The 26,714-nt window shown below is 47.5% G+C and overlaps 1 protein-coding gene across 4 annotated transcripts in view; it reads right to left on the bottom strand.

Annotated features, from left to right (window-relative positions):
* pdzrn3b (PDZ domain containing RING finger 3b) overlaps positions 1-26,714 on the bottom strand; it is a 91,150-nt gene that overhangs the window by 2,312 nt on the left and 62,124 nt on the right. For 3 of the 4 annotated variants that reach the window (XM_056438128.1, XM_056438129.1, XM_056438130.1), the window contains 6 exons: positions 5,394-5,650; positions 3,025-3,109; positions 959-1,057; positions 773-835; positions 434-535; positions 130-246 (listed from right to left, as the gene is read on the bottom strand). In XM_056438128.1, the coding sequence (XP_056294103.1) occupies positions 130-246; positions 434-535; positions 773-835; positions 959-1,057; positions 3,025-3,109; positions 5,394-5,650 (723 nt within the window). Of the gene's footprint in view, positions 1-129; positions 247-433; positions 536-772; positions 836-958; positions 1,058-3,024; positions 3,110-5,393; positions 5,651-16,802; positions 16,914-26,714 lie in introns of those variants that run through there. The other variant, XM_056438131.1, reaches the window with a different exon arrangement.

Below are 26,714 nucleotides of genomic sequence, written 5' to 3'. Positions count from 1 at the left end.
TAAAAAAATAAAATAAACGGATGAAATGATTACGGAACGGGGAAGGCGCCGAGATGGTTACGTCTTCGTCACCGTCGCATTGAAAATGCGGAAGGTAATGTTTTGATCGCCGTGTATACCAAAATGTACCTGCTGCAGCATGCTGGCGGTGAACTGCATGGCCTGATGGTGCTGCTGCTCCAGCATGTCCATGTGGAGGTCATCCAGGAAGTCGTTCCGGTCATCATCCATCCAGCCCTCGTCCATCTGAGACGCGGTGGGGGTGGGGGGGGGGGAGAGGTCTCGTTAGATGCGAGCATTTCAGAAGAATATGAACCTCTGCTGTCGAACGTCTTGCTGTCGAACTATATTTGGTTCCATACGAGGTTTTAACACGCCTCTTTGCTGTTGTTGTTGTTGTTGTTTACTGCATCTACACCCCTGATGACAGTACCTGGATCTCGGGTCGGGCCACCAGCAGCGAGACATTCTGGTTCCCCTCGCTGGTCAGCAGTGAGACGGCATCCTCCCGGTTCTGGATCTCGATGCCGTTGATCTTTTGGAGGGGAAGAAAACGTTCAATACCTGATCTTTTCAAAATAAAATGATGCCCATGACATTTTTTTAAATTACATTTATGCTCCTTTAAAAACTCCCATACCACTTCTTAAAGAGCTTAACACAGCTAAAATATAGTTTTGTTTTCCATATTTGTGATTACTTCACGAGAAATATCCATAAACTGTGTATTGAGGAAACGCGTACAACACGCTGACGCTCTCAGGGATCTCACCTGAATGATTTTGTCCCCTTCTCTGATTCGGCCGTCCCTCGCGGCGATGCTGTTTGGATCAATCTAAGAAAGGAAGGAGAAGAAAGAATTACCGACTAACTCCGTCCACTCGGCGCTTCCGACTCCAGGAAGACCATCTCTCTCCAGAGCTGCGGTTGACTGGAGAGCCGCCCCCGCGCCACATACCTCACTAATGTAGATCCCGGCCTCGTCTTCATCATCGGTCCTGTAACAGATCGTCAGGCCGAGCTTGTCTTGGATGTGGGCTCGGTATAAATCCACTTCCTGGTGAGACACACACACACTAATATCATCATTAAAGGATAATAAATACTTTTTTTCTCTCGGATCGAGTAGAAAGCAGACAATCAAAAACAACGAATAAATAAAAATTACATAACAACCAATTATACAAACAATCAGACAAGGAAGAAAATAAATAAATACAAATAAATAAAATAATAAAATTAAATAAAAGTAAATAATAAAATTAAATATTTTTAAAAAATAAAAACATGTATTCCCTCATGTTTTTTTCTTCTTCTTCTTCTAAACGGACTCAAGATACCGACTACGAGACGGGTTCGTTGGAGCAACAGCGCTCCATCAATCACTGTAATGAATCTTTCGGCTGGACGCCGGGACGCCATCGGCGTTCACCGACGGGATGAGAGACGACGCAGCGGGCAGCAGACGGGCAGAGAGCCGTTTGTCACTTGTCAGCGCCTGTAATCTCACGGATGCAGATAAAGATACGAGCGCCGCTGTTCTCCGAGGGCAGAGGGCGGACGCCGAGAGGGTCAGACCCCCCCCCCCCCCGCCCCAAAAAACGGAGCCTCGGCTGAATGCTGAAGACCATCTCGCAGGAATAGTTTGACATTTTCTTAAATAACTTTACTGCTTCCTCCCCTCCAACACGAGTCGGATGATAACTTGTTTTTACGATAGAAAATTGTTTTATAAAGTGTAAACTGTGCCGTGGGCGGACGTGTTTAGAGTGGCTGCCGTAACCACAGTGTCTCTATTACATGTTTTATCACCATATATTGTATATTTATGGCACTCAGTAACTCTTATATGACCTCGCTGTACTTTAGGGCATCTTCTCTTTTTATCTACCAATGTTGTACATTTAATACAGGACTGTAATATTCCTATCGGGAGTTTTATCAGATCATGCCGTGTCGGGAGTTTATAGTTTATCGGCCTCATATTATTCGCATATATAAAACCCGAGAGCATTTTTTATTTTCCATGTTGTGTTTATTGATTTGAGGAGTCTCTAACGCCGTCATATCTATTTATAGGTTTATGGTTCAGTTGAAAAATGAAGGTTGATGTCCTGCTCTCAGTACACTACTTACAATGCGAGTACAATATTAATGAACTATGCCATGATAAAACCAATTAATGCTGCTCTTTATGTTCCTTTCCTGGATGTATACAATCTAAAATGTATGAATACAATGTGTAATGCATATCTGGGTCATGAAATCTATTTGAAAATAGAATGCTAATGCTTAGTGAGCAATCCTCCCCGACTGGGCATTATATATTTTTTCCATTTTTCAAATTGATTGAAATAGTTCCTGGCGTGTCGGCTTTGACAAGATGCCAGACTAGAACGCAAATAAACCCAATTACCAAATTACCGAGTTAGGCTAACATGGCTAAATATTTTAATAAGACTAACTCACTGTACAGACATCCAGTTATTTATAATCTATTACCTCATCTATTCCTGTGCAAATTGGTCACTCTATGTTAAAGTCTGCCTTAAAGCCACCCGGAGCCTCCATGATTATTATTAATACCCAGCAGTGGGTGGCTGGGGTTCTTAATGGGAGGCGGAGTCAGGAGTCGGCGGAGGTCGCTGAAGGAGCACAGCGGCGTCCTGATCGTGGCCTCATTCCGCCGTTGTTGTTTAGCGAGCATTATCAGATTCTCCTCCCCGCAGAACTATCATCCGTGCCATCTAATTATCCTCCAGCCCGGGGAAGACATATTAGGCCTTGTCACGAATAAGTAATGATGTCACCGCTGTCCATCTGTCGGCGCGCACCGGCAACTCGATCCCCGTCTGGCCTACATCTCGGTGTCTGTACGGAGGGAGAGTGGCCCATCTATAACCCGGGACACGTCAGTCCTCCATTGGACTAGAGACGCGGCGGCGACCTCGGGTCTGCTTGTGGAGCAAATGATGCGCGGCGGTCTGAGCGGAGACGGAGACGGGTGGGGGAGTCGGTGTTTACCTCATATTCCAGCTCCTCGCGCTCTATGTCCTGCTGCATGACCTCCAGAAAGTCGTTGGGGTCAAAGTATGCATGTGGAGGATGCCTGAGAGAGGAAAAAGGGAACGTCAGATCCACTGGGAACGAGTGAAATGCTCGTTTGACAGAGACGGATACAAAACATTTAAAAAAAGAAACATCACATTTGTACCAATCCGGATTAAATTTTGCCCCCAGATTAAAAAACAACAACTAGAACGGGCACTCGGTAGAGCGCATACCTTCGCATATCACAAGATTGGGCATTGAATTTTGAACATTTTGGCATTAGTTGCATGCCAATTGGACAAAAATGTATCGTGCTATGGTAAAAATAAGATGTTGACCTTTCCATGACCTTGACCTTGACCTTTGACCCGATTGATCCCAAAATCTAATCAAATGGTCCCCGGATAATAACCAATCATCTCACCAAATTCCATGTGATTCAAGAAGATTTGACCTGTTCATGACCTTTGACCTTGACCTTTGACCCGATCGATCCCAAAATCTAATCAACTGGTCCCCGGATAATAAACAATCATCCCACCAAATTTCATGCGATTCGGTTCAATACTTTTTGAGTTTTGCGAATAACACGCATACAAACAAATAAACAAATAAATAAATAAATACACGGCGATCAAAACATAACCTTCCGGCATTTTCAATGCGAAGGTAACAATGTAATGAGAAGGAGACGAAGAAAGACAAACTCAATGTAGAAATCACTCTTGAATCAGATTAATTGAAGCTTCACCCGGAGGCTAATCACAAATTAACAAGTCTTGTTATTAATTTGACTCGGGAAAACAATTATAGGAATCACAATCATTCATTAAAGCCACGGGGGTTTGAAATGCACACACACACACACACACACACACACACACACACACACACACACACACACACACACACACACACACACACACACACACACACACACACACACACACACACACACATATACAAGATGCAATTTGTGAATATGCAAATACACACAAACTGAGCCATCGTTTTAATGCGTCTGCGTGGCCCTCGGGGGAGCCGTCCTCTCCCGTGAGTGAAGGGGACGTTTCCCTTTTCAGACTTTCAGACGCGTCCCAGGTGTTCACGGCCGTGTGGTCCGGAGCGGGAGATAACGCGTCGCTCTTCTTAATTAACCGCCGTAGAGAAAAGGTCTCCGAGAGGGAGGTGACCTTTTATCTGGAACCAAAGCGTCCCCCCCCCCCCCCCCCCCCCGTACCTTCACAGTGAAAGCACAGTGGGCTCTCTGGAAGCCCACGGAATAATCTTTCTGTTTCCAGCGCGGCGATACTGCAAGTAAACGCTGGATTTAAAAAAACCAACTCAGTTCCAGGTTGTTAAGAATTCTGTTTTCCTGGACGGTATATATGAAACATTATTTATTTTCCACCGAGCGGGCCGCATCCTGGCACTGGGGTAGGCTGAAGTTTGTGGAGGAGGTATCGCTTCAGGTACCGAAAAGGTGATGGCAAACCATCCAGAGGTGCTGGTTTGCGTAATTGATCAGCGTGAAGGTGGTGGGGGGGGGGCATCTGGACCAACGTTGAGCCGGATAAAACTGTCCTGCATCGTCTCAAGGCCACATTCTAATGATCGAGGGGCCTGTTTTTAAATCTTTTTTTTTCATGATTGATTGATGAATGGTCTGATCTCCAAGATAAGATGTCTGGACACGAGGGCAGAATCTGTAGGCAACGGGCTAAGAATTCTAGTGCGGGGGGGTGGGGGGGGGTTCGGTATATTTCTGATTTCCGCTTGCGGACCGAGTCGTACTGGACCCGTCACGTGTTTGCGGGCTGTGGAAAGCAAAAGGAGCCAAACGCATCAGCCTCAATGCAGTCTCCCGCGGTTTGACGACGATGTCGCTTTTTATTAGTAAAAAAAGAAGAAGAAAAACGGGGGGGGGGGGGAAGAAAAAAAAAACAGCTAACCGAGTCGACATTGTCTCTCATCGCCAAATCCATCCTCGCGTCGCCACGGTGCCGATCGGCCCGTAAACAATGTAAACAATGACTCGGTGCTCGGAAGGAAAATAGTCTCCGCCTTGATATTTGTTATTCAGACATCCGTGGAGCGACACCAGGACCCGTGAAACAGTGTACCGCTACTCTCACATCGGTTAACAATGGGTTCGGGGAATCCAGCAACCCGGGCGGGTGAGAATCAGGCCACTAATAAAAAATACCCGGTTGGCTTTAATGTGCCGTGTATGGCTTTCTACGAGGGAATATACGGCGCGTCGGGGCAGGAATGCGTCCATGTGACCAAAGCGGTTCGTTGTCTGCGTTATGCGGACGGCTTCCTAATGAGTCGGCACTTACTCCTCTGGCAGCAGATACTCCTCCAGCTCCGTCATGGGGGGTGAAGCGGGGGCGAGCTTCGTCAGGGCCATGATGTGCTGGAGGGTGATGTCGGTCTGCGTGCTGATGTCCGAGACCCGGGCGTCACCGGCGGGGCCCCCGACCGCTTTGGGATGCGGGGCCCGGCGCAGGACCTGGACCACGATGGGCTCCTTGGCGGTGCGGAAGGCCTCCACCGCCTGGTCGTGGGTGGCCTTGGAGAGGTCCTTGCCATTGACCTGGAAGAAGAGGAAGAAGAAGAAAAGAAATGAGGAATCAGCAATTTTTCATTGAGATGTACGTTTCTTTTACGTGATGAAGAAACGGGAAGGAATATGCGTCAGCGTTTTTTTCTCCATTTGCTATTGTGGTCCCTTTAGCCTGAAGATGATGTCATAATTACCCGAGACGCCCACACGAAGCCAACAGCGCTATTCCGGAGGAGAAATGACTCGCCGCCGCCTCGGCCGGTTTTACGCGGTCGGTGCAGAATAAGTCGGCAGAATAAGAACGTAATTAGGACGAGTCTGTCGTTCATGAATCGAGGTCATCAGCCCGAGAGGAGCCCCTCATTTAGCCGGGTCATTTCTCAGAAGGAGATGAATGCGACCTGCTACATTTTGATTGGGCCCCGAGTGCCGCTGTACATTTAGATTAGATTACAACACGTTATTAATCCCCAGTGGAGAAACTCATTTGCCACCAAAAAAATTTAAAAACGAACACCACATATATACCAATCCTGATAAAATGTTGCCCCCAGATTTAAAACAAACAAACAAATGTAATGAGAAGGAGACGAAGAAAGACAAACTCAACGTCGAAGTCACTCTTGAATCAGATACATTGAAGCTTCACCCGGAGGCTCATCACACATTAACATGCCTTGTTATTAATTTGACTCGGAAATCAACAGACACAGTCCACAGAGCACAACAGACAAGAACACACACACTACGAGGAACACACACAACCAGCCGATGCCCCATAATACATGACCTTCAGAAAGATGCTGAATCTAAAATAAATAAATAAATAAATAATAAAGCATCAACCCGGTGATCTTAGGACGCACACTGAGCCGCGGTTCCACCGTCAATCTCCACACATCATGCAGACTTTGTGGCGTTGTGATTCCTGGATGTGTCGAAAGCTTCGATAGGATCTCAGGCCCGAGGCGCTCATCTCATCTCCCCTTCATCTCGCCTCCATCACGCCCTTGGAATCCAGTTACTTTTCTGGCATGAGGAGTCGCAGGTCATATAGATCCTCGCCGCTCCTCCCCGACATCCGACACACGCGCGAGTCGGCGTCGGAGGATTCATTTTCTGATAAACGCAAAAAAGAAAAGAAAAGGGCCCCCGGTTTGGCTCGGCGTGCCTTCCGGCCACGAGTGCGTCTCATTCGCATTCAGCGGCACACTTTGCAGACTTAACATGCGGCACCGCGCTTAAAAAAAACCCGGCAGCGATGTTAAATCTCCTCCGGGGAGGGGGGGGGGGGGGGATGAATGCTTGCTTTGTATATAGACACGCAACCTGCCTTTGACCCAGACGATGTAGAAGCGGAGGACAGATTCCTATAAAGGAGTACATAGAGGAAGCATGTATGTGTGTGTGTGTGTGTTAGGAGGAAGGACGGAGATGTCCCCAGACAACTCTCCGGTTGTCTTAACTTGTTGCGACCGTGAGTGCCTTGAAGGGCGCCTTATAAAATACATTTATTATTATTATAATAATTTCTATTAACCAGAGCCGATTAATCCCGAGTCTGCAGGATAATCGGATCGTCTCAGCCGACTTAGAGCTTCTACCTCCTATGCATCAAAACGTAACAGCTCATCTGTTGGCGGTTTGCGCCGAGTGAAATCGAGGAGAGCTCGTTATCATAGCACAGAATGCTAATGTCAGAAAAACCTGGCGGGGGGGGGGGGGGAGCACAAAGCGACCTTGAGATTTAAGACCGGACTGGCCTTGAAAACAACAACCGAGCCGAGTGGCGGCGGCACATGAAAGGAGCCGTCGGGATTCCTGCGCCGCCGTGTGTTGCTGCTGGTGTCGGCAACGAGCCATCTTTGTTTCCCACAGCAAAGCCCCGCGACGTTGTACATCAGCTGAGGAATACAAGCGCCTTTGTGTGTGTGTGTGTGTGTGTGTGTGTGTGTGTGTCCCCCTCCGGCAATCAAACCTGGTTGCCAGGAATCCCGGGGGCTACTTGGAGGCAGTGAACCAGAGACAAAAGCCTTTAGCGCCCCCCCCCCCCACACACACACACACACCATGTCTGGTTGAGCCCCGAGTATTCTGCCTCAGTGCTCTCAATGTTGGGGGGAGGGGGGGGGGTCTCCTCCCAGCTGTGGAAGAGGGGGGTCCACGACCTCCATTCATTACACTCACCTCTTTCACGGAGCGGCCCTTTGCGGCGGGGGGGGGGGACCTCGAGCTGATGCTGCCAGAAACCAGACTCTTGAGTGCCCCCCCCCCCCAACTGGACCTGAAGGTCACATTTACCTTTGCGAGTAGCGATCACTCGAGCTCCCGTCTGCGTCGACAAAGAAAGAAATAATAAAAAAAACGGCGGGAATGACTCCGGAGGGGGGGGGGGGGGTGTCTCTGCTTAACCCGTTTTAATGACAAGCGGGCTTAAAGGAATACTGATTAGGTCTAAATCACACGTCTGCTGTGTCGCTGTTTGGTGAGGAATTCACACAGCTGTGGCTTTGTTGCTCACGGCCTATTTCTCTTCTCCTTCCGTCATTAAAAATATCACATCTGACCTGGAATGCGAACAGCGGACCCGTGTTCCTGCACGGGATTTGGTTTAAGCCGCTTTTGGAGCAAATTATACAAGAAAAAAAATTAGGATTTAGTTGTTTTCCGTGAGATATCTACGCCAGTTTACAGCCCGCTGGGGAATAATTAGAGGCAGCAGGGGTCTCTTCCATGGAACGCACATCAAGCTGGGATGAGCCGCTAATGTGGGAATATCAATATGTGTGTGTGTGTGTGTGATCAGCGACTGCTAACCTGCTGCCAATGATGCTTATCAGCCAGGCGGCGAGCGCCGTCTTTCATTATTGTCTTTGTAGTACGGCAGACGGGCCTCACACCGTTTTTTCCATTTATTCTGGATTTAAATCAGGCAGTTTTATTGAAATCGAGCTCCATATTCACGAGGACCCGGGTATAAAAAAAAGAAGTAATAAATACAGCACTCAATTCGTTTGCCGAGTCCTGCCCCCAGATACAGGAGAATGTTCCTGATACAGGAGAATATTCCTGATACAGGAGAACGTTCCAGATACAGGAGAACGTTCCTGATACAGGAGAACGTTCCTGATACAGGAGAATGTTCCTGATACAGGAGAACATTCCAGATACAGGAGAACATTCCTGATACAGGAGAACATTCCTGATACAGGAGAACATTCCAGATACAGGAGAACTTTCCTGATACAGGAGAATGTTCCAGATACAGGAGAACGTTCCAGATACAGGAGAATGTTCCTGATACAGGAGAACTTTCCTGATACAGGAGAACATTCCAGATACAGGAGAACGTTCCTAATACAGGAGAACGTTCCTAATACAGGAGAACGTTCCTGATACAGGAGAACTTTCCTGATACAGGAGAACATTCCTGATACAGGAGAACATTCCAGATACAGGAGAACGTTCCTAATACAGGAGAACGTTCCTGATACAGGAGAACTTTCCTGATACAGGAGAACGTTCCTGATACAGGAGAACGTTCCTGATACAGGAGAACATTCCTGATACAGGAGAATGTTCCTAATACAGGAGAACATTCCTGATACAGCAGGGCTCCAGACTGCGACCAAATGGTCGCATTTTGCGCCTAAAATTAGACACAGTGCGAGTAAATTTTTCATCAACTCGCGCATGCGCGACCAGTAAATTAGCTGATTTCTTTTTTTTGTTATTAAATATTTTTGTTGCTTACAAACTTGTTCTACACTTCAGCCCACTATAGTTAGCGGTAATGCCTGAATGACTGGTTTGCTAACCGACATTAACTCCAGAAGAAGAAGAAAGGAGACGAAAACCGAAGAAGGCTGGCCTGTGTGTGAGAGGGGGGGGGCTAATGTGTGAAAAGAGGCGCACCTCAACGGAGACGCAACGAGGGCGAGGGCCGCAGAGTGAGAGGTCCACGAGGGGATCCTCACCACCGAGCGTCCCGTCCCCCGAGTTGAATCTCTGTGTCGACTCAGCCGACTCTCACATGTCTGAGCCCCTAGAGATGCTCACGGTAAACACATTCCATCAGGAGCGCGCGAGGATTTTGATAAAGTTAGCTGAAGGATTTAAGTGACAGCATCCGGTTTTGCAAAGTTAGCGGAAAGAACCACGTGAAACAACATCCGTTTATCAAAATAAGATGTCGACAAATCATACACGAACATATAAAAGTAAACAATGAACTGATGTTGTATCTTTATAAATCGTTTCTGAGATTTAGCTTAAATTATGCTAACATTCAAACATTTGTACTGGACCAAGGAAGAGTTTATAAAAATTAGTCAGTCTTTTGTATGTTAAGAAAAGTCCTGTATATAGATTTCCCCAAGAGTTCCAGGAAATGAATGATGCAGATGTGTTCCATACATATCTCAAATCCCCTACAATAGCAATCAAACAATTTTAATGTATCAATTAGGATATTTTTCAAAGTAAAAGTCCTAAATGTTTAAAGAAGTCGGTAATTTCTTTAATGTTTGAGTTGCTTTATATATGTATTTCCTCATAGTCCTCATAGCAATAATGCTACACAATAAATAGAATGCTTCAATCAACACCGTGATCGGTATTATCGGATCGGCAGATACTGATTTCAGTGATCGGTGATCGGTGATCGGCAGATACTGATTTCAGTGATCGGTGATCGGCACCAAAAACCTGATCGGTGCATCTCTAGAAACCAACAAATGTTTTGATTGGCCACATCGAAGTGCAACATGCACATGCTCAAGGTATGTTTTCTCTTAAAATATGTTTAAACTCAATACAGTAACTTCTGAAGAGTTCTCTGTTGTGAATGTTTTGCAGTTCATGAAGGCAAACAGGCATACGATTGTATATTGTCAAATTATTTATCAGTAATACAGTAAAAATGATGGGAAAACTTAGCAAGTCGATTTATAGTGTGTCAGGTTTTCCTGCAGAGAAAATTTGGGCCGCGCCTAAGCTGTTTTCCTGAGCCTATGACATGATCCGAGTGCCTAAGGCAAAAAAAAGTCTGCGAAAATTACAGAGTGGCGGGTGGAGATTTCACCCTGTTCTAATGGTAGGGGAAACACTGGAGTTGATAAGCGTGTCTTCTTGTCTGATCAATACATAACTGAGGTGCGTGAATGGACAGATCGGCCAGCTGCTGATCACTCACTCAACAGCTCGACCTGCATGAATAGACGGTGCGCATAGCGCACTTTTTTTGGGGAGCACGAGACCCATTTGACCCAGGAAAACCCTGTAAGCGCCTAAATTTTCTGCTTGCGCCCCTAAAATTTTAAGTTAGGGGCCACTGTGCTCCTAGTAAAAAAAGTTAGTCTGGAGCCCTGTACAGGAGAACGTTCCTGATACAGGATAACTTTCCTGATACAGGAGAACATTCCTGATACAGGAGAATGTTCCTAATACAGGAGAACGTTCCTGATTCTTCAAAGTCTGTATTTTGAGATCGGACGGGAGCGCCGACTTGATGGAGCGCCAACACTCGAAGGCTTTATGAGGAGGAAGAGGGGTGGGGCTCGTGCTATATAACGTGTGAGTGGCAGTCTGAATGTGGGTCGTTCTGCCTAAAAAACAGTTAATCCCCCTTTTATTTCACTTGTAACCATTTTTATTTGAAAGAAAGACGATTCAAGGACCTGTGTGTGTGTGTGTGTGTGTGTGTGTGTGCGCGCACTTTCAAGTGTGTCTTGAAATCGGCAACATGTTTTTTCTAACCACCAAACCGAGTGGACAGAAAGTCTCTCGGCTCGAACACAGCGGCCGTTCTTTGACTCAGTGAGAGTTTAGTGAGGATTACGGAGCGAGCAGCAAAGAAAAGAGACACGGCTGTTCATGACTGATGGGATTAAACCCCGGGGGGGGGGGGGGGGGCATTGTTATTGATCAATGAAGAACCCAAATCACTTCCAGTGAGTCTCTCTCTCTCTCTCTCTTCCTCTCTCTCTTCCCCCCCTCTCTCTTCTAATTGGAGCCTTATCAAAGTTCAGAAGCGAGTCGGCTGAACTTCACTCGACATTGGAATACATTATCTGTCACTTTTTAAGCTCTTTAACGATAACCTCTTCTACCCACTTTTTTTCTCTTACAAAGAGGAGGGATTTCTTGGTGAAACACGGCAGCAGTGACACCGCCATCGCTCCGTGACCGCCGACAGAAGAAAAGACCCTCGAGTCGCGAGCGGACCGTAAAATACTCTCAACACAAACTACTGCAGTGGAAATAAAAAATGAAACCAACGCGCTGTGTTGCAGTTCACCAGCGATCACTAACCACAGTCACTAGTCTGCTTTGCCTCCTGAGAGGAGGCCAACTTGTGGCCTCTCGAGCCGGAGGACTTCGCTCTGCCCCTCGGTCTGGAGTTGAATGAAGGCCGGAGTTCATCGGCAAAACAGGCCCCGCCCCTCGCCGATTACAATACCACGAAACCCCGACAACCGGCTGCTCGACTCCGTGTCGGCCCCCGATAACTGTCGAAGGTTGGGAAAAGCTGACCAGGACGGCAAAGTAAAATCCAAACAATGTGGATTTAATCAAGTGTGGTAGAACAAAAATTCCGAAGACACGAAATATTTAACGTGCAGCACGGGCCTGGATGAAGTCAGCCGAAAGCATCGTCCGATAACAGACTAAAGTTCTCCAGGAGAACATGACTCTTTATAATCTTTAAGAGCAAGCGTGATTGGATGATATAGATGGAGACGTCGCTCGGTTTAAAGCGTCCGCTCGTCTCACAGCCCGATACCGGGGGGACATCGGAACCAGTCAAATGTGATGGACCACGTCTGTGTTATTCCTCACGGGGGGCGTGTACCACGCACACGAATAAAAAGCGCCAACAAGGTGCGCGTTGAGGCTCCAACGTGACAACATGCTGCTCCTTGATGCAAAAAAAAAAAGGATTAAAAGAAGATGTATTTCTGTTGTAGGAGTCCAATTTTGGAATAATTGTGAAATGGATGTAAGAATGGTGAACTCCTTTTCGGTTTTTCAGGGAATTATTTCTAAAAAAATTCATGAGTTATAAATGTAATTAAAAACGTATTAATATGGAAGATGTATGTGGTAGTATATATAAATATTTTGTTTTTTGTTGTTTTATTGTCTTCTTTATTTTATATACATTTTCTGATTTATTTTGATTTCAATTTAGGATAGGAATTTATAAGCATTTTTTTGCTTCTACCTATACCTTTTCAGTCTTTCTCTTTTGTATATTTTATAGGATAATATTGTATTGTATTTGATTTGATTGACTGAATAAAAAATACAAACAAACAAACAAACAAGTGAACAGGAACCTGATGCATCGGAAACGATCTCTACCAATCAGTTCGGACTGACCCCTGTGCGTTTAGAGACCCGGGGCCGTTGGCGATGACGTCTTTAAGCGGCGTGCATTGCTCGATCCGATTGGTTTCGACGTGCTCCCTCAAAGGCTTGATCCCCTTCAGTCATTTGCTTTTGGACCGACTGGTAAGGACACCGGTGCTCCCCTGGGGCCGCCGGGCCACCTGCTCCAGAGTTTAACAGATGTGGCCGGGGGCCAACCGTCAGGGGGTGGGGGGGGGATGAGCGGTTATTAAAAACACACAATGTCAGGCTCCGGTGGGCGCGCTCCGAGTCTCCGTACGCCGTCTGTGTCGAGCCTCATTACCGAGGGGGTCGAGCGGGGACACGCTACATCTTTGCCCAGTTCCTTTTGATGACGGGGGGGAGGGGCTCTGACAGCGGGGCAGGGGGAGGGGCCATAGGATTGAAGGGTTGGCGGGTTTGTCTTGTACACATATCTCCGTCTTATTTTCCCTGTCGGTCATCCCGAGACCATCTGGCGGGACATCTTCAACCAGGAATCGAGCGGACGAGGCCGCGGCTCTCGGTTCCACGGGGCTCATTTTTAAAAACTTCTATCGCCCGGCAGATCAATCTTTTTTTTTTTTTTTTTCGGGTTCTAGATAATAATCATTTATTTCATTTTAAAAAAAAAGATGTTGTTCCTCTGCAAGACGCCTCTAGGAAAGCAACCGACTTAGACAAACAACAGTCTCGGGATCAATTCGCCGTGCGCCCCCCCCCCCCCGGCTTGCGCCGAGGCTCTAATTAAGCGCTTGTGGAGAGATTAAGAGCCCCGGGACTGTCAAACAGAGTCTCCACGGCCTCCGCCTGACAAGACCCTGACAAAAGTGTCCGAGGCTTACGTCTCCACATGGCGCTTCACCTTCCGCTTCGAAGAAGAGGAGCGAGGAGTCCGCCGCTGTCAGAGGGGTCAAGTTTGAGAGGGAGCGGCTGAACCCCGTCGCAGCTCAGGTCTTTAATGATCAGAACAAAAACCAAAAAAAAGGGAGGGGAGGACGCTTATCTTGAACGCCACGTTGGCTGCTTTTAATAGACTCGAACAACACTTGATCTCCAGCGTGGCTCGAGCGACGCTCAGATAATTGATAGGAGGGATTCTTTGAGGAATTAACGTACACCAAAGCTCTTAATTTGTTCTATCCAAACAGACTGCTCACGTTATATATATATATATATATAAATAAAATAAAATAAAAATATATACATAAATATATATATAAATAAATATATATATATAAATATTAAAACTCAAGCGAGCATTTATAATCCTGGTAATATTCAGGTGCCGTCTGTTGACTTTCATAAAAACTGTGTGTAGAGCATATTTTATCCACGCTGCAGACACATAGGTGTTAAATCAACTGGAGAGATTTCGATTGTCGGCGGATTATTAAATCCTCAGAGAGATGGGGGGGGGGGGGGGGAGTGAGGTGGGCACCGTGCCAGGCTCAACGAACAAGAGGATCCGCCTGTATTCTTTCAGGAGGGAGAAAAATAAGACCTCCCAGAATCCAAGTTGGGGTTAGTCTAGTGGTCACGTCACACGGAGCCTCGTTCCTGCAGCCGATCGGCGAAATCAAGTCGACTTTGAACGTTTCACTCGTCGAAGTGTTTTGCGCTCTTATATAAACATCGATGCAGTTTTGTTGGGAGGAAAAAAAGAGAAATAAAAGGCTGTGCTGTCGAAGGCTTTTAAGGTATTAATTAATCAATTAATCCTCCACTAGACATCCCGACTACTTTGACATTCAACTCACTGTTCAAATTGTTTTTGTTGTTGTTTTTTTTACATTTCACAGACTAAATGATTAAACGAGGACTCCAGAACACGACGGGCAGATTGATGGACGACGAAAACAGTCGCAGCCCTAAAGAAGAACAAAAATAAAAGGGTTCACGACGTGAAAAGGAAGTAAGTCACTGACTCCTTCCTCTTCTGACAGCATCGCCATCATCACAACGGAGCACGTGTCAGACCCAGCACGACGACGAAAAGGAGGAGACAGCTGAGAGACCGACAGGAGGAGGAGGAGGAGGAGGAGGGGGGGGGGGAGACGACTGACAGGCGAGATGACTCAGTGGCCGAGGACACGAGGAGGAACAAAAGAAGTGACAGCCCTCTTCCATTAGCCATGTTTTTAGCCGTTATTAGAGGCCCGTTTGTGTGTGTGTGTGTGTGTGTGTGTGTGTGGGGGGGCGTGTCTTTCTCACCCCAATATCAATCACCGGCCACGATCCATTTATTATACCACTGCACAACATCTTTTCCTCGAGACACACAACTCCTCTCAGTCTTTTGTTGTTGTTGTTGTCTCGTGAACAGACCTGATCAAAGCCAAACTATTTGCAAGACACACCATGTCTCTCTCCCCCCCCCCCCCCCGCGGACCCCTTCCCCGTTATCTTACCCCGCGACGGGGGGTGAGAATAATGAGCTCGATCCGCAGTGGAGAGCTCCATCATTACGTTCATTTAAACCGGCGACTGGGCCGAGCGGCGCCAATGGAGACGTCGCTCGGGCGTGACGAGAGGATGACACTTGCCCGGAGTCCATTATGGATGAAAAAAGAAGAAGAAGAAAAAACATCAAAAGATGAGCAACGCCGTCTGTCAGACCCGTCTGCCGTCAGATGTTTTCAGTCATTAGACCGGACCGCCGCTTGAACCCAAACAAGATGAATAAACCGGCGGTCCGAGAGCGGCGGCGTGCCGTAAGGTTGTTTAGTTTCGGGAGCACACGCACACTTTACACACAATAATTCAGTCGGTCACGAGTCTCTTTGTGACTTTCTTTCCAGACGGAAAATCCAGACGGAAAGGCTTTAAATAGGATAAAATAACTAAAAATAACACAGAGCGTTTCATCCTTTTCAACTAGAGTCCATCAACAAAAGAAATACAAAAACGCTTCATTGTTTTTAACTCATCTTCTTTAAATAAAAGTATTTGGAATAACCGGATTGGGGTCAATTAAATCGTCCATTTATCCGATATTATTCTAAAAGAACTGAAGTCCACGGTGAAGTCTCGAGGCTCGGAGTATTGTCTGGCCGACATTACATAACCGACGACAGATAAAACAAAGACGCGTAGTTTATTGGAATCCACCGAGCAGATCTCCGTCTTCAACATCCTCCCTCTGTGGCAACGCTGCGTCTACAACAACCGCTCTGCTCCGTTTCTTTCTTTGGCGGAAAAAAGGGGAGAAAAAAAAGTGCAACACAAGCATGGCGCTGTTAATATAAACTTTTTTTTCCTCTCAGTGTGTGTGTGTGTGTGTGTGTGTGTCACACACAGAGGTTAAAGCAGGAAAGCTCAGAGTCAGCAGTCAGTCGACAATTAGGAGGTGGGCAGCCAATCGGCACACACACCAGCAGACACATTGAGAGAGCTGTCACCTCTTCATTACATTACATTGTTACATTATAGACGCTTTATCCAAAAGCGAAGCACAATAAGTGCATTTCAACCTAGAGTACAAACTAAGAACAACAAGAATACAGGAAGTATTCATCACCCCCCTTCCTCCTCCTCCTCCTTTAAACGCAACGCGCCACCACCTCTCGCTGACCCCTGCGGCCAGAGTTCAGGCTGCTCAGCTGCGAGAGCTCAACCGACGGCAACAACTCCACTCCCCACTCAGCCGGTGACCCCACCCCCCCCCCAATGAAGTCACAATAAAATAAAAAAAATGTTCCCCAAAATTTGCCTGTGGCTTTTGCCGAAAACAGAAATATAGAACAAGTACAACACAATACCCCCCCCCCCCCCCCCCCCCCCACAGTACCTGGCAGACTTCATAGAGTAGTTTGTACTGCTCCTCGGGCTTCTGCAGGGTACAGAGGCTGCATCCCATGGTGGAGGAGATCACACCATCCAGGCTCTCCCTCCGGCCACTCAGGACAGTGGAAGCGGATCTCTTCTCCTTCTCTTCTCTTCTCCTTCTCTTCCTCTTCTCTTCTCCTTCTCCCACTCTCAGCTGGCTGCCTCCGCCCGCTCGCAGACACACGACAACTCTGAGGGGGCCCGGCGGGATTGACTTCTCACCCCCGGCTTGTGGCTGTACCTCTCCGCTCTGCCTCGCTTCTCTCCCTCTCTCTCTCTCTCACACTCTTCTTGCCCCCCGCCTCACCCTTCCTCGCCTCACACGCTCCCTCCCTCCCTACCTCTCCAACCGACGTCCCTCCGGCTCTCTGCCTGAGCTTCACTGGGGCCCAGCGACTAGCGCTCGGCCTGGCACGGCCCCCCCTGCTCATGTTTATTAAGTGGACGCTCATCGATTATTCATAAGGGGGCGGGGCAACTCACGAACAAGACGGAGTCCTCCTTATTAGCGGCGGTCCGAGCCTTTTAGTTGGAAATACAAAATGTGACCAGAGGATATTTGTGAGAGAGAGAGAGAGAGAGAGAGAGAGAGAGAGCAAGAGAGAGAGAGAGAGAATTCTTTCCTCTCTTTTCAAATACACAGGCCCAAAGCCAGGGGAAACAACATACACCAGGCTCCTGGCCTCGGTTCTGTGAGGGTCAGAGATGGAAAACGTGACATTTCTACGGGCGGAGGATGCGATACAGTGGCAACAGCCCCCGTCTGGACCGCAAGACCTCCCCCCCAAAAAATAATGACTGGAAACCTTTTATAAAGAAGTGCATTTTCGACCACAGCGACCAGGGTCAAAATCAAGTTTTATCCCCGTTTTACCCCCCCGCCTCAAAAACAGACTGTTCAGGCGTCGCCACTTCCTGAAAGAACTTCCAGTTGAACTTCCAGATTTAGGACCATTTTAGGACAAGTGGAGAACACAAACATGAAATATTTGCTGTCGGATTCCCGACTCATTTCAAAAAGAGGGAGAGCGATGCTTCTGAAGGACTCAAACAGTGAGCCGAGGGAACTTTTTGGCTCCCTTAAAAACTAGTACCTGGGTACTAACATCTCTAGGAACGTCTTGGCAGGTTAAGGTTAGGATTCATTCAGGACAGACGGTCGCGTGGGAAGAACCCCCGACGGCTGGAGATTTCTTCCATGCCAGATGTGTCCACTGATCCCCATCTGCCAGCACTTCCTGCGTCTCACTCCAGGACCGTCGCGTTGTTAGTGAGGCTCGAAGGTCTCCAGTCAAATGTCAAGCAAATTGGATGTAAATCTTTTTCAAATGCCAACAAAGACGTGCTCTTCACATCGCGGGGGCTCAAGAGAAGCGGTTCTCATATAGTGACGGCCACAGATTGGGAGGGCAGAATGTGTGTACTGGCTAAATAAAATTTGTTCTCACTTTCTCACCATTTCTATTCACTTCTCACCTCAATTGACATAAAAAATACTTTTTAGGGATTTTGGCTGATGAGATTTCCCATTTGATCTCCATATTTGTATTCAGTCCGACAGCTATTACCCAAAGACTGGCTTCAAATAAATCCTCGCCCTTCACCCCTCCCTGCTCCCCAACCGTGAACACACAGAGTACTGGAAATATATTTTAAAAAAGGAGATAAATCTGATCCTTTCGGCAGAAGCGCCTGGTGACAGGAAGTTGCCTCGGGGCAAAACACAGTGAAGGGATCCGTGTGAACGCAACAATATGAATCATAATTACTGCGCGGGCCGTGCTAGTCCGGCTCACGCTCTCCATCCTGGCCCGGGGCTGCTAGGGGAATCTGCGGAGAGTTTTAGCCGCAGCTAATCTCGCTCTCACGCCGAGATTATCCCATTCACAAAGTCAGAAAAAAACCAGAACAAAGAAATGCAAGATGGAGCTCCGATATGAACGGGCCCGCTTTGTGGTAAAAGGTTTACGGCAGCTGTTTCGGCAGAAAGAAAAGAAAGAAGAAGAAAAAAACGTGCGTATTAATGAATACATCGGAGCCGAGAAGTCAACCGGGGACCCCGAGTGCACGCGCCGGCCCCTCGTTGTGTTTTTCGGAGATTTTAATTGAGCAGTTGCCGATGAAATGCCTTGCCCTTTCGCTTGGTGACGGCACCGTTCTCCTCCCGTCCCCCCCGGGGGTTTGATCTCCAGCTTTCATTCATTACCGGGCCAGACGGTGACGCCGTGTCGGAGGTTTCCCGTCTCGGCGGGAGCGAGACCAAAACGACAATAATGTCATGCGGTTTGTTATCATAAACATAAAAATATATAAATTCTTATGTCTTTTTTTTCTTCCACAGAGACAGGAGGGTGAGAGGTCACCGCGTACCCGACCAATTAGCTTGGCTCCTGTGCATTTGATCTACGCTCGGCTGGATCATTGATATTCATAGAGAAGGGCCTGGTGTTGTTTCGGCGTCCCGCAGGGCCCCCCCCTCCGCCCACGTTTAAGAGTCGCGGCTTTAACTCGAGCCCACAGCGGGGATCAGGTGGCCCAGAACTCTCCAACATCTCACATCCAACCACAAAGCCAGTAAATCGCCGTCTGGCTGCCTGTGTGTCCTGCGCGGACCCCGAGAGACGTCCACCTGATCCCATACCTCACGCTTGGCGCGGAGGAAGTGCACGAAAGAGCGAGCGGCAGCAGAGCGACGGACGTCTCTCCGGTTCCCTTGGGGCCGGTTCGTACAGAGCGGGCTCGTCTGGGTCGTAATTAGCCAACGCGGCATTTTCCCCCCCCAACAGTGAAATCGGTTTCCACTTTTCCACGCGACTCCAAACGCAAGAAATGGTGAGAAATATGAAGGTAGATTTGTGTCTTTATTACGCAAACTACACAAAAGGTTTCGAGAGCAAAGAGCAAGTCAAACCCACCAATAGAAACTCCTCGCTCATTCAGCAGCGTTAGCCCCGCCCACTATGTCAAAACTCAAATCGTAGATTTTTGTTTAGAGAGCGCAGGGTTTGAATTTGAGAACAAAGATTTTGGTTTAAAAAAATCAGCGAAAATAACAATTAATTTACTGACAAACAAGAAATTTGGTCTCAAAACCTTTTTTGGATTCGTTTGCGTAATAAAGACACAAATCTACCTTCATAGAGAAAGCCCATTTCCCAAAGTGGTGAACTCAACCTTTCATGATCACCTAACGTTTTACAGTGCGCGACTGAGTAATTGCATATCCATAACCCTCAATGTCTCGAGTCCACTGAACTGAACTTAAACTGACCTCGACGTTTCACCCTGCCGTCGTGGCAAAATGCCGTGTATCTCGACATCGTGGGAAGTGAGATCTCGGTGATGCGAACGGAGAGAGAATTATTACGATACTTCTTTTCGTTTAAAAAAAAAGGGTGGACTTAACAGGGTGTGGAGCCAAAAGTCTGCAGAAGGTGACAACGTGGCAACATGTGAAGAAACAGGACACCGATGGCTGATTGTGATAACACGAGGGGGGAAAAGCCTGATGTCCAGACCCTCTCGCACGACTCTAATGCGCGATCCAGACGGCAGGAAGGAGGGAAGGAAGGAGGGAAGGAAGGAGGGGAGGACGAGGAACGACAGAGTGATGGGGGGGGGGGGACTAAATTAGCCACATATTGTGAATCCATGAAGAGAATGCCCGAGTGTGGCTCCTCACTCGTGGAGAGATTCTTTGTTTTCTGTGCATCAGCAAAAGGCGGGATGAACTTCACGTCGTATTACTTGAGGTCAGAAGAAGAAAAGCAAAAAATACGGACTTTCTGCTGTCAATTTTTCCTTTTTTAAATGTTATTTTAATATCTTTGTGGGGTGAAACCACAAGCGCCGAGTCACACAAACAGCTGAAATGATGAAATGTTCCCTTTTTCCGACATGACTGCATGAGCCAAGAGGACCACTCTCTAGAAGGCGTCACGAGTTACAGACGACGCTACTGTTTACATCAAGTGTCACTCACCAAAACGCAGTGTGTGTATCCTCGAGACGTTGAATATATTTCCTTTTTTAATAAATTATTATGCAAAGACAATATTTCTTTCTTCTTCTTCGCCTCTGAAACTCTTCTCGCGAGCGGCCTCGTTCCCGGCTCACTGCTGCCCCCTGTTGACCAGAAAAATAATGTCGTGCCCACGGCGATTAGCTTCGCCGTCACGAATAGCGTTCGACTGGTGAAAACAGACGTATGACGTTGTGTGCGTTGTGAATCTAAAAGACGTCGGCCTCCATCGAGACGTCACGATGGCACGCGAGTGGGTCGTGGTACACTGCAGAACGTGGGATCCAGCGTGTTTCATACGAGCGATCGCGAGTCAAACTATCTAGACTTTAACCGGACACTTTTTTTATCCATCTCTCGCAAGTTCCTGAACTTTATGAAAGTTCAGGATGATAAACTCGAAGAATTCCCCCATTTAATGAAATATTTCACAAGACTCAAAAAGAGAGATCAGGTGTCATGCAGGAGTAGGACACCGCCAGTCGACATGGCGAACCAAAAGTTATTAATAATGCTTTATAATGAACCTATAAGCATGTAATTATACTTCAAACTTGAATAAAGCCATCAGTTACAACTTGTGGAACCTTTATAAGGTTCACTTTACTGCCTTAATAGTTTATAAGTTTGCTTCAGTGCAGAACAAAAGTAGTACATATATATATCTAAATATGTATATATATATATTTAAAAAAAATATATATATAAATATATGGTTTGGTTTGAGCCCTCCTATCAGCCCTCTAATCTGCAGGGGGACATGAGAGGAGAGAGGAGCTGCAATGCCGGCGTGTTAATGGAGGCACCAGATGAGCGAACGGGGACGTCAAGAGGGAGCGAGAGCGAACACACGGGATGTTAAAAAGAAGGTGCGAATAGGAGGAAGAAAGAAGATGAAGAAGACGACGGACACGGACGAGACGCGCGGTAACCGAGTCGGAAGCCAGAAGTGTGGGGGAGTTTAATGAGTCTCCAGCATCCTTCGACTGTACCGCTGGGGCCTGAGCGGCATGAGGATCAGTGTATGCACGTGGGTGCCAGTTTGAGTGTGTGTGTGTGTGTGTTCAGATCAGACCGGGACCTCGGCCCCTCCGCCACCTCGCGGGAACATTTACCCCACTTTAGACCCCTCCCCCACCCCCTAGAAAGCTTCTTAAAATAAAGAATAAAAAAGCATCACTGGCGACGGAGTGTATCGAGGAGAGCTTCCCGGCTTTCTAGATGAGCCGAGTGTCGGCGCCGAGTGGACTCAGGCATGCGGGCGGGGAGGACTAGAAGTGTAAATTAATTGGGCTTCTCTTGGTCGGGACCCCTGTAAACCCCCCCCCCCCCCCCCCACCATCACAAGTAAGAAAGAAATTGGCATTTAGTTCCACGATAAGCCGAGTGAAAATCACCATCTAACCTCTGCGACACAATAAAACGCTGTGATGGCGAGGTAGAATAAAATACCATTTACAGCTAATCATCCAAATGCCACGCCGTTCCCTGCAGAAGGTGTAACTCATGGAGCTTGTCAACACAGTTATTAGGCGAGATATTATAAAAGGAGTTCATATTTCATCCCCCTCCGCTGTGCCCGAGAGCAGGGGGGGGGGGGGGGGGCTTGATGACGCGACTCCCCTGTGATGGTCCCTGAAGGCCTCTCCGTCAACTCCGGAGTCGGCGCAGAGTTCCCGTCAACAGCTAATTCCTCCAGGCCTTTCAAAAATAAATATCAGGAAAGCTAGAGCGAGAAACTGAGACGACATGGAGGCACGAGAGTATTTTAGAGTAGAGGGTTGACAGTGTTTGAAGATCTTTGCTTTCTTCTATGGTTCAGCAGGTAGAGCTGGTCGTCCATTAAAATAAACGTGATAAAAAAAAAAGTTATTTCTCTCTCGTCATTGACTACTGTACATTTCCCCCCAAAGAATAAAGTCCCACGGAGGACACTGGGTGAGACGAGCCACATGTGCAGAACACCAGAACACCCGGGTGATGCCTGGGGTCTTTTAACTATTTGGAATCGTTCCAATCCAATCTTTTTTCTTTTTTTAACCATCTAATACACAGGTGTCAAACAGAAGGCCCGCGGGCCAAAATCGGCCCCACCACGTCATTTTATGTGGCCCCTGACGGCTTGAAAGACACATGATCACCTTTTCTTCAAGAAACCTAAGAAAAAATATCCTGTGCTTTTATTTTGAAGGTTTTAAATGAATTGGATTCATGTGATAATATTAGAGAAATGTTCTTATGTACAATATTTCTACACTCCATAGACAATAATCACATGCAAAAGAGAGTTCTTTAATACATCCGGGAGTAGCTCACACAGAGTTTCAGGTGCAACCGGCCCTTTAAGAGGCGGTCGTGGTGCTGATGTGGCCCACAGTGAAAAATGAGTTGGACACCCGTGATCCAACACAACCAGCGCTGCGAGCTGGACAAAGCCAGAGGAGACCACGAATCCACACAGCCACATCTCAAACAGGATGTGGGGTGAAACCGAGACGAGCCCAGTGGGTTAAGGTGAAGATCCCCCCCCCCCCCCCCCACACACACACACACACACCGAGACCGTACGAGTTTACTTGCAGCACGAACGTGGGCAGTGTGTTCACATTTTCCACCGCCACCGGCAGCTGCAGAAGGAACCTGTAACGTATTATGACCTCCGGAGGTTCTCCCTAAAGCGAGGAAGTGACTGGAAATGGAAAAATCAAAAGCAGAGCGACTCGACAGCGTCCACACGTTACGGTACATTTAGCTCCATTCTTGTCGTTGAAGGGAGGGATGGGGGGGGTGTAAGCCTGTTTGGAAGGAGAGGTTCCGAAGAGTGAGCTATAGCCAAAAGTAGTCCATGTTAAGACCCCCCCTCCCCCCCACCCCACACACACACACACTCATTACATTACGGCGCTCCTCCAAATGAAAAGCTCTCGAGTGGGAGAGCGGAGGTCACCGAGAGGTAACCTGACTGACGTGTTCGGCTGACATCACTCAAGCGTCTCAATACCCAGACGGACGGCCGGGTTCAGCGGCACAAAGTCAGCGGTTGATGAATGGGACCCGGCACCCTGGAGAGGAGGCGGGGGCACGGGGTGTGTGGCGGCGGTGGTGGTGGGGGGGGGGCAATGTTTTTTTATTTTTTTTACACACAATGTCGAGATTTTGATGAAATTGCGTGCGCTGCTAACTGGATGTCTTGACCGCTCAGTAAATCTCTTTTTTTTCAACGTGACCCCCCCCTGCATTAGACGGGCCGAGGCAGTGACCTCAGAGGCCTCATGGGCAGTGGGAGGGGAGGGGGGGGATTCACAGCCCCCCTGTTGTTGTTTTTTTTTGCTCAGCCGGGCCAGTAATTTGAAAACGAGATGTTCAAAAGGCTCCACTGGATGGCCGGTTGACTTCATACGTCAATGAAGCTCTCAACACACATGGAAGAGTTTTTAACCATTACACTTTGATTCATGGCCTTTTTAACATCCACATATTGGGAACACTGTCTTTAACTATTCTAGGACTTTAAAAAAAAGATGTGCAATGTGTAAAATACACTGGATATAATAATTATCAAAGAAGTCCCACAGGATAGCCCGAGACAATCTGGTTTGAGGATGACAGCTGACCTTTCAGATTAGACCAAGCAGACAAATTCATTTTCTCACGCCGGCGGCACGTTGGAAGTTAAATCGTCTTTGAGCAACACATTTAGCCCCGACGCGGTGGCTCCAGCTTATCTGCCCTCCCTCGTCATGCTTTACCCTTCACATGTAGTAGCCACGGGGGGTGGGGGGGTGTTTAAAAGATTACATCACGGAAGATTGCATTGCTCTCATCGGGAAAGGTCAAAGCTGCAACTGGTGTAAACAAAAATATATATACTGTATATTAAAAAAAAGAAGGAAATCTGTCAAAATTCCTAAAACGCATTTGGGCGATACGTTTTTCCGATTACGTGAAAACTGGCAACACTTGCGGTGTCGCGGATTTGCGACTGAGAAAAATGCACGATTGCCATTAAAAAAGCAAGTTTAAATGTGGCGGGATTTTACGTCGACAATTATGCCAACAGTCATGGAAATACAAACCACATTCGTCCAAAAAGTCCATTTTAATTGCCAACTCCCAGGAAATCTAAGTGTGTGCAATGTCCTCATTCTCCACTCCTCACCCGGTGATTACCCCGAACAGAGAGGGTGGTGGTGGTGGGGGGGGGGGGGGGGGGGCATTAACGGACAAATTGCTAATGCCGTTATCCAGAATGGAAAATTAATTCGCGACGTACGTCAATAGACGTATTGACATTTTTGGTGCGTGCAAAGTGGCTCTTAGAATGCAAATAGAAGCTTTCAGTTGGCCGATGTGTCACGACGCTATGCAAAGCATGCAGGGAGTTAGGAATTAACGTGAAAAAAAAACGTGAACGCAACTGCAAAAAAAGATGCTCACGCTGTTATTTGTTTGTTTATTTTCCAAATAGACAAAAAGTCTTAAGAGCTTTTACCAAACAACTCAGTGGATCACAATAGAGTCTTTATGTTTCCTTTTAAGGATGCAGGGCTCGAATGAATGAAATACATTATATGCTTCAGTTACGGAGACCCGCTCGGCTGCCGGAGACGAGAAGAAAACACGAGTGTCAATGTGCCTGAAAGCTTTTCCTTTCGGACGCAGCCGGTGGGCTCTCGGTGCGTCTTCATATCAAAACCGGGAATTGGTCAAATGGGCCCAAAAGTCCAGGATTCTCTTTTGACGCTCTGATCGTCATTAACCCAACACATCATTTCTTGAGAACTGGTCCCACCGACGCGCTTTCAGAAGCAGTGCATTTCATTGAAAATCACAACTTGCAGAACTCAGCCCCCCCCCCCCCCCCCCGTCCACATCCAAAATGGAACGAGCGAAAATAAATTGAAGCCTGTAATTTTCATCTCGTTACGACTTCATTTGCGCTGAAGTGCCTCCACAGAGCGCCAGAGTACACCCAGTCCATTAAAGAGCAGGAGGGAGAACCATCCTCCCTTTGGAGAGGAGCAGGGGAAGCAAGGGGAGGGGGTGGGGGGAAACACAAAAGAGCAGGGGGTGCGGGGGGGGGGGGGTGCTAATGCAGGGAAAAGGAGGGGAGAGAAGGGAAAGATGGCTGTGGTTTAATGAGGAGACAGTGGTTTTTTTTTTAGGGAGTGAGCAGAGAGATGGGGGGTGGGTAGGTGGGTGGGGGCTTGATCTTTGACCTCTCGGATCCCTCGGTGCGTGTGACAGGCCTGGAGTTCAGACGGAGGATTAAGGTAATCAAGGCCAGTAATGAGAACAGAGCGCACATTCATGAGCCCGGAGACTCCCCGAGAGCAACAATTATGCACCTTACTCGCCTCTCTGCCGAGTGTGTGTGTGTGAGTACCAAGACATCATCGTTGCCTGTGGTGTTTTTTTCTTCGTGACAGAAGGGGGCTGCCGCAGACGGATATAGATGTGCGAAACAATGCCCATGGAACCCCCCCCACAATAATGGGACACCTAGCCTTTGTCCCACTTTCCAAGGACACGTGTCTTTTAGCTGGCAGCCTGCAGATGACACCTCAATCCAACAAGACAGCAATGAGTTGTTAAAAAAAGGGATATTTGAGGTTGGAACATGGTCGCCTTTGAGGGGGGGGGGGGCGATACAGCGCCATGGCGCTGGGACAAGAAAGTTAATTCATCAGAGGAAATTCAAATTGCGACAACTGATGTCTTTATTTGATTCACTATTTTATGAAATTTCATGGACCAAAAAGAAAAAATCAATTGCCGACAAATATATCTATTAGCTGTTGCCATGCCTTTGCAAATAAATTCAGGGAAGCAACGTAAAGCAAAGTATGGAAT

This window comes from Pseudoliparis swirei, chromosome 18, assembly GCF_029220125.1.
Source record: "Pseudoliparis swirei isolate HS2019 ecotype Mariana Trench chromosome 18, NWPU_hadal_v1, whole genome shotgun sequence".
Taxonomy (NCBI): domain Eukaryota; kingdom Metazoa; phylum Chordata; class Actinopteri; order Perciformes; family Liparidae; genus Pseudoliparis; species Pseudoliparis swirei.
The sequence above is the reverse complement of the archived record's forward strand: the minus strand, read 5'-3'. Positions and strand labels throughout refer to the sequence as shown.